We start from the raw sequence: 19,171 nt of genomic DNA, 5'->3' as shown, positions 1-19,171 counted from the left end.
TGAAAGCAATGGATAAATCAAAAAGCATCTTCCTCACAGTGCTGCCAGGTATGTCCAGCCTTGTGAAGCAGACAGATAATCGCATCCTCCACTCCAAACTTTGTCCAATAGGCAAACTGCTGTGGGTCCAGATGGTCTACCACAAGAGGATTCGTATAGTCCAAGTTCAGCCTCTCAAAGGTGTTCATGATATGAGACATAAGTGCCACTGCTCTGTAGTCATGAGATGGCAGCTTCAGACTTATCTGCTACGGTTCGTGTCTCTCTGTCCTCAGTTGTGATGGCCAATTGTGCGGGGGCATTGCCTGGCACTTTAATAGAATGCTGGGGTCCAGAATTACAGAGACGCTTATTTCACATCAGAGCTGAGATGATGTTTGATGTCATGTCATGCACACTGTGAGTTCATTTTCTGGTTGTTTGCTTTCAACTAGTGGAAACTTTGAAAACATTTTGCATTGATAGGCAATAATGGACTTTGTTTAAAATTCAATCTACAACACAGTAAAGTATGTCGAAAGTGAAGGGATCTGAATGCTTTATGAATCCACTCTATGCGTGTGTGGAAATTCCCACCATCTTCATTGTGCTGCTGGCTGTTTACTCTCAGAATGATTGCAGAAGAGGATGGTGAGAGAATTTCCTGGCTTTTGCAATCCCACACCTCCAGCTCTATATATATCCACGTGATGAGACTTTCTCCTTGAGCCTCCTGTGAAGACCACTTCTGAAGGTGAGCATGGCACACGGTGCGACCCTGGAGTTCTGATTCTCCTTCCAGGCTTTGCATTCCAGGAAAACTCACAATGGCTGACCTTTACCTTTGTAAATTAATTCCAGGATTCTACACACTGAGCTCCTTGCTATAAAAATGCAGTTACCCACCATTGTCCTCATAACAAGTTTATTCTGCGTGGTCATACAGCCTGGAGTGACAGAGGAGCCCTCCAAGTCTAATGTCTGCGATGGGATGCCAGGGCTGCCGGGGCGAGACGGTAGAGAAGGACGGGATGGAAAAGAAGGCCCACCTGGACCAAAAGGAGAAAAGGGGGACAGAGGTGCGTGAGGCAAAATTTATTGTTCTTCTGAGCTGTCACTTGTATCTTTGCTGCATCATTTTATAGAACAGTGAGTTTGACAGTGGCATTTCGGAACTCTCATATTAACAGCCAGAAATGAGAACTTTGTGTTTTGATAAAGAAACAGCCGACCTGCTCTGCAGGGTGCGCAGTTGACCTAATGTGTGTGTCTTACGATGATCTGAAAACCGACTAAGTGTTAGGGACTGTTGGTGTGGCCCCAGTTCATGCCTTGGCCCTGATGCTGCCCTGATAGGCACTGGGTGCACTTTGACTATGAGATTAGGTTTGGACTTGTAATAGACAACATGGCTTGGCTGGCATCCTAGAGGGAGCTGCTGGTGGAGGCAGACTCTCCTATCATGATGAGGTTTCTGCCTGACCCTGAAATGCTTCCTGGATTCTGGTGTGACAGTCTGGTACAAAGGAAGCTGCTCTGCTTCACCCAGGGAGTCAGTGTCAGAATTTTTAGTCGGAAGAGGCTCACGTGGGAGGAGTGGAGAAGGTAAGAGTCATATTGATGAAGCTGTGGAATATGTTGAGGTATTTGTGGCAATGAATCTTTATTGCCATCTGAAACTGTTTGTGCTGTTGTGTCTGGGGTTTGGGGTGCTGCAATGTCCCCTAGTATTTCACAGACTGTTGACTAATGGATGGATGGAAGGGTGGGTTAGACGGTGATACTTTTGGACAGGTGCTAGATCCACTGCCGGCTCAGCCTCAGACTTGGTGCTGCTGTAATATGCTGAAATCACCGTGACTCTAAAATTAGATTGGGAAGGTCCAGGAAAGGATGGCTAGTTTAGGTTGACTGTCTCAGTATAATTAAACATACTGTGAACTGAAAGAGATGACTCCTTCCTGATGCTACCATGATTGGTTCAAGGTCACAATGACCCTAAAATGGGATTAGGTGAACTCAATAATAGAACCTATTGCATTAAAATGTGTTATGCAAATAAAAGTTGTTATTGACTCGAAATTAGCCTGGTATAAGCAAGTGTGGGTGTGTGCACCCTGTGGTTTGGACCAGCGTCCCAGTCAGAGATTTACCCTGCCTGGTGGTGCCATGACTGTAAAATCGAAATTGATGTTTTAAATATGGGCATAGAAATCAAGTTAGATTATTAGAAACCCTGAATCAGCCCACTGTGAGTGCACGTCAGTAATGTGCCTGGCATGTTGGACCAGCGTTCTCTACCAGAGCTCCATCCTGCACTGATTAGATGCTGCACTCACCTTAAAGCTAAACTTGGATTAAGTTCAAGCAATACATCTGTATAGCGCCTCAAAGTGGCCGGGACTGTCAAGTCAGAAGTTTTCTTTCTTTTTAAATTTTCTTCATTTTTAGTCATTCTGCTGTGTGTTCAGACCATAGTGTGTATGCATATATATTTATCTATCTATATATTTATGTATTTATTTATTTAAAGAGCGTTTGTAAAAACAAATTCCCAATCTATCTATCTATCTATCTATCTATCTATCTATCTATCTATCTATCTATCTATCTATCTATCTATCTATCTATCTATCTATCTATCTATCTATCTATCTATCTATCTATCTATTTAATATATAGTGCCTTTCACATCTATCTATCTATCTATCTATCTATCTATCTATCTATCTATCTATCTATCTATCTATCTATCTATCTATCTATCTATCTATCTATCTATCTATCTATCTATCTATTTAATATATAGTGCCTTTCACATCTATCTATCTATCTATCTATCTATCTATCTATCTATCTATCTATCTATCTATCTATCTATCTATCTATCTATCTATCTATCTATTTAATATATAGTGCCTTTCACATCTATCTATCTATCTATCTATCTATCTATCTATCTATCTATCTATCTATCTATCTATCTATCTATCTATCTATCTATCTATCTATCTATCTATCTATCTATCTATTTAATATATAGTGCCTTTCACATCTATCTATCTATCTATCTATCTATCTATCTATCTATCTATCTATCTATCTATCTATCTATCTATCTATCTATCTATCTATCGTGCCTTTCACATCTATCTATCAATCTATCTATTGTAAAAAGAAGCACAAACAAGTACAGTGGAACCTCGGTTTGCGAGAATAATTCGTTCCGGAAACGTGCTCGTATTCCAAAGCACTCGTATATCAAAGTGAATTTCCCCATAAGAAATAATGGAAACTCAGATGATTTGTTCCACAACCCAAAACTATTCATATAAAAATGATTAATACAAAATATAAAGTAAAAATACATAAAACAAATTAACTTACACTTTACCTTTGAAGAGAATCATGGCTGGTGTGAGTGAGTTTCTAAACTCTTGTGGGTTTGCACCCAACGGGACGACACGCGGAAGAGCGTCCCAAAGCATTCGCAGTCTCCCAGTGCTGTAGCAGTTCTCCGTAAAAGCGAATCCGAAAAGATCGCGGACATGCTATAAGTGCCTGCCGTCAGGGCCGGATTAAGAGCTTTGGGGGCCCGTAGCACATTTCAAATTTGGGGACCCTTTTGGTTTGCATCATCTGAAGTTTAGATTCTGAACAGTTCAAACCGGACTAAATAATTATTTTACTCTCGATTATAATAAGAATCTTATAATATTTATGTGAATTTTATGTGTTGGGCCCTAAAGTTTTGTTGTGTAAGAAATTTACAGTTTAAAAACGTAAAGATAATATTTTTAAAGACCAGTTTTTCAATGCTACACTTTTTCATTAAATATTGGGTCCACCATTTGGGGGCCCCCGAAATTGCGGGGCCCGTAGAATATGCTACATGTGCCTATTGGTTAATCCGGCACTGCCTGCTGTCGATGGGTGATACAAGGAACAAGGAACATTATAAATGTGCAGGGCCCTGCCTGACTGCTGTGTCTGTGTATAAATAACCGCGCTGTTGCTGTTTCAAGCTGAATAAAGCTTGTGTTGCTAAAGTACTGAGACTCAGCTTCGTGTTTTAGGGTGCAAGACGGGGACTCGCACGTCACAGCACACACACACGCGCGCACACCCAGTCACAATGCTAATGCTGTAGTAAACACTATACGCTCGTACGGATGTTGACTATATGAGTGAGGCACGCCGACTCAGACGGAGAATAGGAGACGATTGCCCACAATCCCGCAGTGAGAGAGAGAGAAGAACCATCAGCTCAGTTGTGATCACATGACACTCAGCAGACAAAGCGTATACAGTACATACTACTCGTACTGCAAGACCTCACTCGTTTATCAAGTGAAAATTTATTGAAAATTTTTGCTCGTCTTGCAAAACACTCGTAAACCAAGTTACTCGCAAACTGAGGTTCCACTGTATAAAGGTTTGGGGTTTCCATCCCTGTGACGGCAAAATCACGGTCAATGTTCACTCTTCATGTATAACAGACATACTGGTATGCGCAGGGGGACAATTTATGGGGTGGGACTGGAAACAGGTGGACGGAATGCTGGGAAGGAACCGAGGTGGTGGATGGGATTCATGACGTCATCAGAAGGTGACCAGAGGGAAGGAAGGAATGCGGAAGTGGCTGAGTGTTGTTTAGGGAGTCCGAGTGACTTCAAGGTGGTGGTGCTTCATTCTTTCTATGGAAATAAAGAAAGAGAGGTTAGTACCCCACCTTTGTCCCCTGGCACGATATGCTACATTGCTCGTTGGGTCTTTAAGCGGCTCCTTATGCGCATGTGCGTGACACTATCTATCTATTATGTAGTGCCTTTCACATCTATCTATCTATCTATCTATCTATCTATCTATCTATCTATCTATCTATCTATCTATCTATCTATCTATCTATCTATCTATCTATCTATCTATCTATCTATCTATCTATCTATCTATCTATCTATCTATCTATCTATCTATCTATCTATCTATCTATCTATCTATCTATCTAGCCTTACCACCATGAAATCCTCAGACCACCATAGTGACTTCAGCAAGAGTGATGGGATTCCTCGGCACCATTAGACATGAGGAGTTTCCTCCAAAGACTTTGTTCCACCATAAGACAATTTCCCCAGAAGAGGTCTGCACCTCTTCATCCCTGCTTAACCCAGTCTGGCATTGAACAGTGTACCAGAACAGCCCGAAATCCCTCTGATACTCTTTCTGGCCTCTCCAAACTTCTCCCATGCCTGAACGTTTGCTTCCACAGCCATGTTCGCAGCAGTCGTCTGAGTACCTCTCAACTGAGAAGGAAAAACCCACAGAGAGCATTTCTTTTTCTTTTTTCTCCTTCCCTCTTATGACCCTTCCCTTGTTTCTTTGGTTTCGCTTCACCTCCCGATTCCTTTTCTAGATAAAATTCTGCTGCTGTCTTGTTCAGTCAACACATGTTGATTTTAAAATGATCTGATTGGCTGTTACTTTGTTATTGTCAGGTACTTCATTCCCTAAGATTTACAATTTCATGTGTTTGCTTCTAGGAGAAAGAGTCCCTGGCCCACCAGGAAAAGCTGGCCCGCAAGGTTTAGCAGGAGAGAAAGGCGAGAGAGGACTTCAAGGTCCCTCAGGTGCAGCTGGACAAAAAGGTGATAAGGGAGTTCCAGGATCTCAGGGTCTAGCAGGACCCAAAGGTAGTCAGGGTGTAGCGGGACCACCAGGTCCAGCTGGGCAGAAGGGTGACAAAGGAAGTCCAGGAGCTCAAGGTTCAGCAGGGCAGAAAGGAGACAGTGGCAATCCTGGAGCTCAAGGTGCAGCTGGGCAGAAAGGCAGCCAAGGACCTGCTGGGCCTCAAGGTCCAGCAGGACTAAAAGGTGACAAAGGAGTACCAGGAGCTCAGGGTTCAGCAGGGCAGAAAGGTGAAAAAGGACCACCAGGAGGACCAGGTCCAGCAGGACTGAAAGGAAGCCAAGGAACAACAGGAGTCCAGGGTCCAGCTGGACAGAAAGGTGCACAGGGACCACCAGGACCTCAAGGCACAGCAGGCTCTCAAGGGCCTCCAGGAGCACAAGGTCTAGCAGGACCAAAAGGTGACCTTGGAAAACCAGGAGCCCCGGGCTCAGTAGGACAAAAAGGTGAAAAGGGAAGTCCAGGCATTCAAGGTGCAGTAGGACAGAAAGGTGTACAGGGAACACCAGGTCCTCAAGGTCCAGCAGGGCTTAAAGGTGAACATGGAATACAAGGTGCTCAGGGTGCATCAGGGCAGAAAGGGAGTCCAGGAAATCCAGGTGCTCAGGGCCCAGCAGGTCAGAAAGGTGCCAGTGGAAATTCTGGAGCCCAAGGTCCAGCTGGACAGAAAGGCAGCCAAGGAACGCCAGGGACACCAGGTTCAGCTGGACAGAAAGGAGCCCAAGGACCACCTGGTGTGCAAGGCCCAGTGGGACAGAAAGGCACCCAAGGGACACCTGGATCTCAAGGTGCAGCTGGACAGAAAGGTGACAAGGGAACACCAGGAACCACAGGAGCGTCTGGTCAGAAAGGAGATCGAGGGATACCCGGGTCACCGGGTACATCAGGACAAAAGGGTGACCGTGGTTTACCAGGTAAGTAAAATCTTCACAGATGATTGATTTCTTTTCTTCTGTACATATCAAATGTCTCAACATCCATGAGCAGAAAGCAGAAGATCATGGAAATTAGACGGCATACGAATGTTCTTTATATTTAGGGTAATAAGTTTAAAGAGGGTTTGGTCACAACCAACTGTTACTATTTACATCTCCAAAGGTATGGTCTCTGAACAAGTCATTCTGTTCTTTTGAGTAAACTTGGATGGTTATCCTAAGAATACACATGGCATGTAGTCCCTGATATGGTATGTTGAAAAGGGAGGTGTGGACACCAGGGGGTGCTCCAGCTCTCCAAACACCCAACACCAACAAGCACAGACACAAGGCAAAAGCTCAGAGAGTACTTATTGAGGGAAACTCTTCTCAACAAGCGTTTCCCACCACCACAGCCACTAGTATAAGCAATAAGCACTGTATAGCACAATAAACACATTTTTGTCTTCCTTCTCTTGGTCTCTCACTTCCTCCTTCACTCCTCCTTGTAAGTTTCCTCCTCATTCCACCCGACTCTAACTCTATGATGCGATATAGGCAGTTCCTTTTATGTTAGCTGCCCCAGAAGTGCTCCAGATCTTCACACATTGTCTGTAAGCACTTCCGGGTGAGGCAGAAACCCATTGACGTAGGGACTTCCCCATCTCCCCCTGGCGGCCCCATCAGGAAACAACAGGGCTGCCCTCCTGGGACTACAATACCTGGCATGCCCTGTGGCAACCCATGTGGGAATCTGAGACTGGACTCACTGCCATCTAGTGCCCTAGGGGAGATGAACCCCGGTGTACGCTGTCTCCCCCTATTAGTCCTTCCTAAGGGCGTCCTGGCCGAGTAAGGATGCCAGCTGTTCCTCACAAAGGTCATACTTAAATTAGATAATAAACTGAGACCTAAGACTGTGGGCCATTTTGGTGTCCATGCTACAAAAACAAGTGCTAGAGAAAGCACACAGAAGACTGGCTATGCATATTTCAAGACCATGGAGAGCAAGCCATGAGGAAAGATCGAAGGAGTTGAATCTTGTCAGTTTAATTCTTTTGAGGTTAATTCTTTTTAGATGTATTCACATGTAATGCGCAAAGAACCTACCGTAAAAGCCCATGTCTGTCTGTCTGTCTGTCCACATGAAACAACTCAGCCCCCTGTAGACCAATTTCGTTGAGATGTGGCACATGTATTCTTCAAAGAAACTTGTCAAGAGAGTTCAGTTTTCATTCACATATCTCAAACAGATCGCACCTTATGTTTTAAAATTTCAAAATCACTCATTGAAAAGCATCGGCAAATTTATGGACTCACCTATCATAAAACAGAGAAACGTTCAGTGCAACCTCAACTAAGAGCGAGTTTACTCTTTCAGTTTTACTTCACAGTGGTGTTTTGCACGTGTCAATTTTGTAGATTTTCCCCTTTTACTCATCCGACAGCTGCTCTCACAAGCTTGATCCAAGTGAGTCACACACAGGTAGAGTAGAGAAGGCGGGTATACAGCTCACACAGCAGCGCCCTCTCCTGGTGCTTTAGGTAAGTTAACCGTCAGAGGACAAAAACAGAAATTAGTGGAAAACAAATACGTAAACATGTAGAAGACTGAATTGATTGAACAATATTATCTGCAGATTATAATTCAGACAAAGTTTTGTGAAAAGTGTCAACGTACTTCTTATTACTAAATTGCAGAAAACAAACAACTAATAACTGTATGAACACTGTATACAGGTGCTGGTCATAAAATTAGAATATCATGACAAAGTTGATTTATTTCAGTAATTCCATTCAAAAAGTGAAACTTGTATATTAGATTCATTCATTACACACAGACTGATGTATTTCAAATGTTTATTTCTTTTAATGCCTTACCACCACAGAGGAGTGTGATCACCTTCTGGTCACCCTTCTCAAAAATTGGGGGTCATCACATCAGTCTCTCAATCCAAGGGTACTTTACATGCCTTCCATTGCAACATTGAATAGACACGTTAATCACGCTCTCCCAATGTTCCAGCCTTACCACCAAAGAGTCGTCAGACCACCAACAGTGTTAGGATCCCCAGTTTGAGGAGTCCCCTCAAAGAGTTCCTTCCACCACTGAACAATTTACCCAGAAGAGTTCAATATCCCTGCTTAATACAGTCTGGCATTGAACAATTTGCCAGAGGAGCTTCAAGGCCGTCTGATAGTCTTTCTTCCATGGCCTTTCCAAACTTCTCCCATGCTTGAGCGTTTGCTACCACAGCCAAGTCTGCAGCAGTCTTCTGAGCTTGTCGCTACCTCTTAACAGAGACAGGAATCCCATAGAGACCATTTCCTTGAATGCCACCTTGTTCATAGTCTGACAGCTTCCCTCACATTTGGTGTGCACCATCAGGTCCTAGTGTTGCCTCAATGAGATGCCTTGAGCGCCTTAAGACCACCAGTTTTAACAAATGCTTCCACACCTAAAGTCTTATACCAGGTCTCGTTTGGACTCAATGTCCCCAACCTCACTCTGCACTTGGGAGAAGTTCTTTCTGAGGTAGGAATTGAACTCATCGTGAAAAGACACCTCAGCCGGACATTTCCTGGACTACCAAGTGGTGTTCAGTTGAAAGTTTTTCACCTCCCTTCACCTGAGTGTCCAAAACATATGGTCCCAGGTTAGATGACACAATTGCAAAATCTATTATTGACCTTCTGCCCAAGGTGCTCCATTCCCAGATACCCTTATGAATCTCCTTGTGCTGGAACTTTGTCTACATAAATGTGTTTTATTTCAGGAGCAACTGGTACCCAAGGAGTGGCAGGAAAAAATGGAGCACCTGGATCACCAGGTGGCAAAGGTGACAAAGGAGAACTTGGGCCTCGAGGTAACCAATATTTTTTAGCCTTAAAGTAACCACACTTGCATAGCAGGGTCACTTAGAGCTTAGAGGCTACGCTTGTTTTCCACTCATCGCCTTTCACTTTCTGCTCTCTAGGACTACCAGCAGATGTCAACCGCGTCACACAACTGGAAAGCCAACTTCAGGTGCTGAGACTCAGCATCTCCAAGCTTGAAAAACGTAAGTGTTAGACCTTTCATCTTCTTCCTGTGAGTTTTAACCTTCCAAGCTGTTTGTGGTTTTTGAGACAGGTCATGAGGAATGTCCTCCAAGTTCTTCTCCACAGGTTTAGTCATTCTAGTTTGCAGTAGTTGGATGGAGTTCATGGTATATAATGAGAATCTGGTTGGTTTAATGGAATACTGCGCCTTTAAGAAGTACACTTTGACCAAATTCAAACTGATACCTCGTTTTGGTCTGTCACAGCCACCCTGCCGCAAGCCTGGCTGCACAAATTAGATACGTGTCTATTGAACATCTACGTCAGACAGTTGACTGATGACCTTACTGGTGTCTGCTGCAGGCCATCAGGTTTTCTGCATTACCTGTTCATAAAATGTGATCCAACCTTCATCCACGTCATAAATGTAGACAAACACAATATCCTTACGCTGATAATGCAGAAACACATCTAATCTTTCATGTCTTGATTGAACGCTCCCATCAGATATTCACAACATTCCATGGAAAAAGTCAGTGAATCCTTGGATTTGATAAATGGTCGGACCTCCATTGACAGCAATAAACTATAACACAGCACTTCCGGCAGCTGCAGATCAGACCTGCACATCCTTCAGGAGGAATTTTGGACCATTCTTCATTACAGAGCTGCTCCAGTTCAGCCATGTCCTTAGGATGTCAGTTGTGAACGTCTCTACTGAGGTCATTCCACAACATCTCAATTGGGCTCTGACCAGGCCAGGCAGATTTTTTTATATTTTATTTTTATGTGTTGCCATTCTGCAGAAGATTGACTTCAATGTTTAGAGTTATTGTCCTGCTACATCACTCAAGTTCTATTGAACTTCAGCTGGCAGACAGTCACCCTGATATTATCGTGTAGGATTCCTTGATAACCTTGGGAAATCCATTTCCCTTCAGGAATGGAAAGCTGTTCAGCAAAGCAGCCCCAAATCTCGAGGTTCTCTCCAATGTACCTCTTTGTTGAGATGATGTTTTCATGTAGACGTGCTGTGCCCTTTTAATGCCATAAATACTGCTGTCATTTCTTCCTAAACAATTCAATTTTAGTTTCACCAGTTCATAGAACATTTTCCCAATGATATTGTGGTGAGTCAAGGTGGTCTTTGGCAAACTAGTGGCATGCAGTGATATTTTTTCTTGGAGAGAAGTGGCTTCCTCCTTGGTGTCCTGCTATAAGGCACCTTCCTGCTGCAGAAACTTTTTTTCTGGAATCAGGGACTATTCGGAACTTTTGTAGCAGGAACTTCAGACCATTTGTAATTCCTAGTAGGTGGTCCCAGGTATTCTTTGTTTCTTCTACTCCAGGGTATGTAGCTTTTGTTCAACAAGGAACTATTGCAGGTTGAGTGGGACTTGAGCAATGAGTTAGGGTTAGGGTGCTGATTGATTGATCATAAGCACTGGTGCCATTTTACAAATCAGGTAGTAGTTTGGACTTTGGGAAGTCATCCGTGAAGATGGAACACTGCACTGTCCACAACACAACTTTCCATAGCTGCATCCCTGGTGTGCCATGCCATACCACACATTGATGCAATAAGTTCAGTATGGGGATCCCCATGAACTCTTCAAATCGCATATAGCCGCCTCCATGGTGTGTCATGCCATGAAACTCATCAACACAATAATCTCCCATGTGAAGTCCTGATTCTCCTCATTATTCATCCCATCATTCTTCATAGCCTCTTCCCTGGTACGTGGTGCTGTGCACCTCATCAAAGCAATAATCTCCCCCGTGAAGTTGTGCTTGTCCCCCATGAATTCCCTATCGCATCGCACTGTGCACTGCATCACTCTTTGTAGCAGTCTTCCTGGTACGCCACGCCATAAAACGCTTCGACACAATAAACCTTCATTGTGATGTCCCGATTCCTCTTCATTATGCACTCCATCGCTCTTCATAGCCTCCAACCCTAGTAAGTGCAGCTATGCACCTTATCAAAGCTTATCCCATGAAGTCATGATTGTCCCCCGTGAATTCCCAATCACATCACACAGTGCACTGCATCGCTCTTCATAGTCGCCTTCCTGGTGTGCTGCACCACGCAACGCATCAACACAATAATCTCCATTGTGAAGTCCCAATTACTCCTCATTATGCACTCCATCATTCTTCATAGCCACCTCCCTAGTACATGGTACCATGCACCTCATAAAAGCTTCCCCGTGAAGTCGTGATTATGGCCCGTGAATTCCTGATCGTATCACACTGTGCACTGTAACTTTCTTCGTAGCCACCTCCCTGGTATGCCACGCCATGAAATGCATCAACACAATAATCTCCACTGTGAAGTCCCAATTACTCCTCATTATGCACTCCATCATTCTTCATAGCCACCTCCCTAGTACATGGTACCATGCACCTCATCAAAGCCTCCCCGTGAAGTCGTGATTATGGCCCGTGAATTCCTGATCACATCGCACTGTGCACTGCATCGCTCTTCATAGCCACCTTTGTGGTGTGCTGCACCATGCAACGCATCAACAGAATGAAGTCGCGGATCCTGCCCTGTGAAATCCCGAGTATTCCTCAGTATGCACCCCATCACTCTTCATAGCCACCTCTCTGGTGCGTGGTACTATGCACCTCATCAAAGCAGTAATCCCCCCCATGAAGTCATGATTGTCTCCTGTGAACTCACGATCACATTTCACTTTGCACTGCTGCAGCCTTCATGGCCGCCTCACCTGGGGCGCTGCACCTTGCACCACATCAATGCAATAATTTCCCCTGTGAACTCCGGAATGATGTGCTTCACTTCTCGCAGCCTTCTTCTTCTTAGCCTACTCCCACACTGCAGCAAAGCTATAAGCTGGGAGGTGGGGGGTCCCCCATGCAACCCAGAGTGTGCTAAGAGAAAAATGCGGGGGAACGAGTCCCTGTGAACTCCCCACCTCACTTCGCATATCATCACTCACTATTGCACATCACATTGGGTGGTGGGAGCACAACTCATGAAAGTGATCCAGGGACCACCACAAGTGGCTCAGGACCAACATCATGCAGGAACTCATTGGTTCCTGAAAAGAAAGCTCCTGCAGTGGGAAAACAACTCTTGACACCCCACCTGTTCAATGTTGTGAGTATGGTAGACTCATGAACGGAGATGTTAACCTGTTCCAATGATTCCTCCAAGCCTTTAGATGTTACTCTGAGGTTCTTTGTTTTTTTTAACCTTCCCCTGAGTATTCTGCATTCTGCATTGTGCCTTGTGAGTCATCTTGGCTGGCATCGTCCATTACTAGGCAAAGTCACCACAGTACTAAATCATCTCCATGTATACACAGTTTGCCTAACCGTAGACTGATCTGAACATCTAAACTCTTTGAAATGGCTTTGGAATCCTTTCCAGCTTTATGCAGATCAACAATTCTTCAGAGTAGATCTTCTGAGATCTCCTTTTTTCTTGCAAAGCAGACTTCACGTCAGCAGATGCGTCATGTACAGCAGAGAAAATAAGTACAGCTTGGGATCCCAGTAGACAAGCCCCCATGCACACACATGGTCCAGTTCCACCTCCTGGTAATGACCCTCTATCTGCTGCAGCCAGGTGTTACGTGAGTAATTCCCTTGGCCTGGTCCAGCCACTCAGGTCCTCAACAATGAGCTGGATCACTCTCGGGTAATCACACCTCATGGTCGTAGTGCTGTAACTGACGCTCCCTCACAATGCAGGTAATGTACCTCATTCGGGACTCCATAAGCAACCACTCAGATGACACAAAGTCAAACCAGTGGTACCCAAGGATTCTCCGAAGAGACATACTACCAAAGGAGTCCAGCCTTCATCTCAGGTCTCTGGATAGCATCCATGTTTTGCAACCATATAGCAAGACATGAAGCACCAGAATTCTAAAGACTTGGACCTTAGCCTGAATCTCATAATATGCTCACTGAAAGCAGTAACATTGGACACCATTGGAAGGAGCCAATCCGCCACAGAAACAGCTATCCCCAGACTATGACAGCCATCAGAGAGACCAGACCAATAAAAAGTGTACCCACCTACCGAGATTTGGCCAGTCCACTGAAATGCGGAGTTTACAAAGAGGTAGATGCCGGAGAGACAAGACGTTTCATGCGACTACCAGGATAGGCCACCTCAAATTGGGACCCGAGTGCAGCCGTGCAGTGGGAGATGCCTCAGCACCACAACAGTTCCGATTCCCAACAGGCCTGACCCCATTGGCTCTCTGACAGTTTTGACTTGTAATATAGCAAGCTATAAAATGTTTGAGTCTTTTTTATTGGTCAACGTAGCTCTAAACCACACCTCCAATCTCATTTCATTGGTTGGACTCCAGGTTTGCCAGTTAGCTTCTGTCAAAGTCATCAGACCTTGGGGTTCACAGCCTTTGTTGTTGAATACTTGAATGACGTAATCAATATCTACAAGAACAATAGAATAATTTGTGTGTTGTTAATTAAACCAGACTGTGTTTGTTCATTATAATAAATTAGATGAAGACTGGACAATATTTTGAGACACATTTATATAGAGAAGGGCTGACAGTCCTGTAGATATTGATCAAGACCACAGGATTGCCAGTTCTGTTCTGAAAGATTTAAGCCGGAAAGCTGCAGTACGTCTTGTATGCTTGCTGCCATCTAGTGGCACTTATGAGTACGAATTCTTCTGTTAAGACATCAGTCGGACTTCAAAAGTACGGTAGGACCAAACTTTACATTACATTCAGGAAGCTTCCCTTAGGTAATTTCATTTCACTCATCATCATCATCATCATCATCTGCTTCTGCAAACTGGACCATATTTGGATTGTATCATGAGTGTTTATCATTTAGTGCTTAGTGTTTTGTCGGGTTTCTTTTGTAACTGTGTTCAGTTAAATAGTTATTTATCACTGTCTGGGTTTTGGGTGGGTTTCTGTGCAGTATTTGTTTTAATTGTCTTTGTTTCATAGTGGTGGTATTTAACCAGCAGTTTGTAGTCTTGACCACTAGAGAGCCACACTGCAAGAGTACATCCATCTATCCATCCATTTTCCAACCCACTGAATCCAAACACAGGATCATGGGGGTCTGCTGGAGCCAATCCCAGCCAGCATAGGGTGCAAGGCAGGAACAAATCCCGGGCAGGGCAGACAAACACACACACACACACCAAGCACACACTAGGGATGATTTAGGATCACCAATGCACCTAACCTGCATGTCTTTGGACTGTGGGAGGAAACCCACGCAGACACGGGGAGAACATGCAAACTCCATGCAGGGGAAGCGAACCCAGACGGGTCTCCTTACTGCGAGGCAGCAGCGTTACCACTGCGCCATCGTGTCGCCCCAAGTGCTATACGATCACTACCAATTTTTCATGTTTTTGTTTTTCTGATTGATTTTTCCAGGAATTCAATTCTTTAATTGGAATTCTTACGGACAAAAGAGTTTCGCCTCCAAAAACGTGAAGTTATCGTTTGAAAACGGTCTGAAGGTCTGCGCTGAGGCCGGCGGGCAAATTGCAATGCCAGCAAACGAAGGGGAGAACAACGCAATCACCGCCGTCGTCAAAGCATCCCTCGGAGACGCCTTCCTCGGGTTGAATGACAGGAAGACGGAGGGCACATTTGAGGACGTCAACGGGAAGCCGGTGACATTTAAAAAATGGAAAGGGGGAGAGCCCAATAATCATCAAGGAAAGGAGGACTGTACTGTTATCATGTCCAATGGGTTGTGGAACGACGTGTCCTGTGACTCGGCTTACGCAATCATCTGCCAGTTTCAGTGAAATTAGCCGGAAGGTGAAGGCATGTAGACCGACACCTCTGGGGATGTGACAGGCCTGTCCTCAAGCGTCCTAATCCTGCCTCGTGTTTATTACTGGCATTTTGCAGCATAGCTTCTTTTCAGTAGTAACATTAGCCCCCCACCCCTCCTGGGTACGATGCTGACTTTTTTTCCAGACTGTAACAGTGGCAGATTCCCAGACTACCTCTCTGGTATTTCATCAGTCTTTATATACAGTAGCTCTTTTAACAGTCTGCTACTCTGGTCATTACTAGCATGCCGACATTAGCGACCCCTCTTGGTCAAGATGCCTCAGTGCTCTAACATGTTAGAATGGCAGCACCCATGAAACCCAAGGAGAATGCCTTGACTGACTGCACACTTATTTCCTGCCTACAGCAGCGTTTCTCAAACCTTGAAGTATCTGCGACCCGAGTTTTGATAAAAGTTTTAATCGTGCCCCCTCTAACGTTTTTTTGAAACCCTAATAAAATTTATTCCTATATTTTTTGCTGCCGATACACCGCTACAAGTTTAAAATTTCCCTACGAATAGCGAAATTACGCCACATATGGCAACATTCGCGCCCCCTTTTTTGTTTTTGAGAACCGCTGGCCTACAGTTTAATCCATCAATCTCTATATAGCGCCTTGAACAGTCTGTCTATATTAGTCATTACTGGCATTCTTTAAATAAGCACCCCTTCCTGGTTAGGATGCCCCCCCAGGTAATAAGAACGGCAGCTTCCCATACCAGCTTCCTTCTCATATTTCACCCTATCACTCTTTATATAGTGCCTTTAACAGAAGGTTGTTCTACTCATTACCAGCATGTTAGCATTAGTGCCCCCTATTGGTCAAGATGAATCCACGCCAAAAGATGATAGAATGGCCTCTTCTGTGAAATCCACACTAACTCTCTTCCCATCCATCCATTTTCCAACCCGCTGAATCCGAACACAGGGTCACGGGGGTCTGCTGGAGCCAATCCCAGCCAACACAGGGCACAAGGCAGGAACCAATCCACCGCAGGACACACACAAACACACCAAGCACACACTAGGGCCAATTTAGTATCACCAATCCACCTAACCTGCATGTCTTTGGACTCTGGGAGGAAACCCATGAAGACACGGGAAGAACATGCAAACTCCACACAGGGAGGACCCGGGAAGCGAACCCAGGTCCCCAGATCTCCCAACTGCGAGGCAGCAGCGCTACTCACTGTGCCACCGTGCCACCCACTCTCTTCCCATTCTCCAATTAATCAGTCTTTATATAGCGCCTTTAAAAGCGTGTCATTCTAGTCATTACCAGTATGCTAACATAACCAACCCTCTATTGGTCAAGATGCCTCAGTGCTCTAACATGTTAGAATGGCAGCACCCATGAAACCCAAGGAGAATGCGATGGCTGAGTGCACACTTATTTCCTGCCTACAGTTTAACCCATCGATTTCTATATAGCGCCTTGAACAACCTGGTTATATTAGTCATTACTTAGGAGCAGAAACTGATACCATATAACAAACCAACTCAGGATCCCAGATTAGGACCCAAGTGCAGCCGTGCAACGGGTGACACCTCAGCACCACACTCGTTCAGATGGCGTGCAGCACTGTGAGGTTTTTTTATAGTGGCTGGAGTGCCAGTTCTGCCACCAACCCCCAGGTTTTTCCCTGCAGGTTGGAGGGCCTACATGCAGATTAACGTCATACCCAGGACGGAGGTTAAGGGCCCAACAGAGTAGAGTCACTTCTGGCGTTTAACGGAATTCGAACCGGAAACCTTCCGATTACCATCACAGATCCCTAGCCTCAGAGCCACCACTCTGCCCTTACTGTCAAGTAGTCATTACTGGCATACTTTAAATAAGCACCCCTGCCTGGTTAGGATGCCACCCCCACGAGCTCCAGGTTATAAGAACAGCAGCTTCCCACAATAGCTCCCTTCTCATATTTCAACCAATCAATCTTAATATAGTGCCTTTAACAGCAGGTTCTTCTACTCATTACCAGCATGTCGGCATTCGTGCACCCTCTTGGTCAAGATCCCCCCCAAGCTGCAAGGTCTAGCAATGGCACCTTCAGCAAACTGTGAGAGAGAGAGAATGTGAGGGCCGCCTGCATGCTCACTGCTTTAATCGGTCAGCATTATATAGTGCCTTTGACAGTGTGCTCTACTAGTCATTACCGGTCGTGGTAGCATTAGCACCCCCTTTTGGTGAAGATGCCTCAGTGCTCCAGAATGCTATAATGGCTGCAGCCAGTGAAACCGGAGAAGAACGGCTGCATACTTACTACCTGCCTCTAGTCTAATAAATCAATCTTTATATAGTGCCTTTAACAGACTGCTACAATCGTCATTGCCAGCGTGCTAACATTAATGCCCATCTTACCCCCAAACTCCAAGAAACTACAGCTTCTGTAAACTCCAAGAGAATGTGGAGGCTGGCTGCACACTATCTGCACATACTTTTATTAATCCATTTTAATATAGCGCCTTGAACAGCCTGCTGTATGGGTCATTACAGGAATGCTTTAATTAGCACCTCCTCTGGGGTAAGATGCCCCCTGAGCTCCAGGATATAAGAATGGCACCCTCCCACACCAACTCCATTCTCATAGTTCAAACAATCAGATTTATATAGCGCCTTTAACAGCATGTTATCCGAGTGATTAGTGACCCCAGCATGTTTAAGATGCCTTCGTGTTCCCGACTGTTAGAATGGCAGCTTCTGTGCCATAATAACCCACACTGGCTCACAACTCATGCACCAATCAGTCATTCCTTATATAGCGCCTTTAAAATCAGGCTACATTAATCATTACCAGGCAGCTAACATTAGTGGTTACAGTTTAAGAATGGCAGCTTCTGTGAAACTCCAGGAAAACTCAGAGGCCATCTGCACATTGATTAAGTGTCTGTACTTCAACCAATCAGTCGTTATATAGTGCCTTAAACAGCATACCTTCATAATTACTTCCAGAATGCTATAATCAGTGATTCAAGAGTTATGAGTTGTAGCTCAAAGAGAATATGGTGGCCAGCTGCACACTCTTGGCCCATACTTCAGTCAATCAATGTTTATATAGTGCCTTTAACAGCATAGTACATTAATTATTACCAGGATGCTAACGTTACAGACAAGAATGCCTGATAGTCCAGGATATGTGAATGGAACCCTTTGCAAACTCCGACAGAATGTGGATGTCTTGTTTAATAATAATAATGTATATTATTCATGTGGCTCTTAGGTTTCAGCCTTGTTTGTTTTGACTGTCATTCTCCTTTTGAATATTTCCCATGTGTTATTTTGTGTTTTCATTAATAATTATGTAAATATTGTTCTGTTTATTTATTATTCAGTTGCTGTGCGTTTGGTTCTTGTTCGCTTGTGTTCTCTTTATGCCTTGGGGTGGAGCCCTAAGAGGCGGGGCCTCTCTGATGTCACTGCTGAAGCACCACCCCCCTGTCTGTATATTTTATACTGGGCAGTGGACCTATTAGAGTCTCTTTGATGTTTGGGGCTTGTTTTATTAATAATAAAAATAATAATAATGACAACAACAACAATAATAATAATAATGATAATAATAATAATGCTCAAAGCCCTTTGTTTTTGTGTGCATTGATTTTCCTAGCTTCTTGGATTTATAGATTTAGACCCATTTGCCTTGGATTGCTTTTTTAAACAATTCTTTCTTCTATGTTTGCCTATTTTGTTTTTTCTTTTCTTTATGTAAATACATTTTTCTTTAATAAA

General features: G+C 44.3%; 1 protein-coding gene across 3 annotated transcripts; it reads left to right on the top strand.

Annotated features, from left to right (window-relative positions):
- The first annotated feature begins 727 nt into the window (after positions 1 to 727).
- On the top strand, positions 728 to 19,155 carry LOC127527021 (collectin-46-like). 3 transcript variants are annotated; one of them, XR_007934375.1, is made up of 6 exons: positions 728 to 1,058; positions 5,520 to 6,578; positions 9,356 to 9,445; positions 9,557 to 9,640; positions 15,029 to 16,134; positions 18,263 to 19,155. XR_007934375.1 is itself a non-coding variant. In XM_051924429.1 (6 exons), exons 1-6 carry the CDS (start codon positions 872 to 874, stop codon positions 15,406 to 15,408), a joined length of 1,674 nt encoding a protein of 557 aa, XP_051780389.1. In that variant the 5' UTR covers positions 728 to 871; the 3' UTR covers positions 15,409 to 18,253. The 3 variants fall into 3 exon arrangements, 2 of the variants coding, with proteins under 2 accessions (XP_051780389.1, XP_051780388.1); XM_051924429.1 differs by lacking the exon at positions 18,263 to 19,155 and having other exon boundaries at positions 5,520 to 5,921; positions 6,048 to 6,578; positions 15,029 to 18,253; XM_051924428.1 differs by lacking the exon at positions 18,263 to 19,155 and having other exon boundaries at positions 15,029 to 18,253.
- Positions 19,156 to 19,171: the final 16 nt, after the last annotated feature.

Source organism: Erpetoichthys calabaricus, chromosome 3 (genome assembly GCF_900747795.2).
Source record: "Erpetoichthys calabaricus chromosome 3, fErpCal1.3, whole genome shotgun sequence".
NCBI classification, from domain to species: domain Eukaryota; kingdom Metazoa; phylum Chordata; class Cladistia; order Polypteriformes; family Polypteridae; genus Erpetoichthys; species Erpetoichthys calabaricus.
The sequence above is the reverse complement of the archived record's forward strand: the minus strand, read 5'-3'. Positions and strand labels throughout refer to the sequence as shown.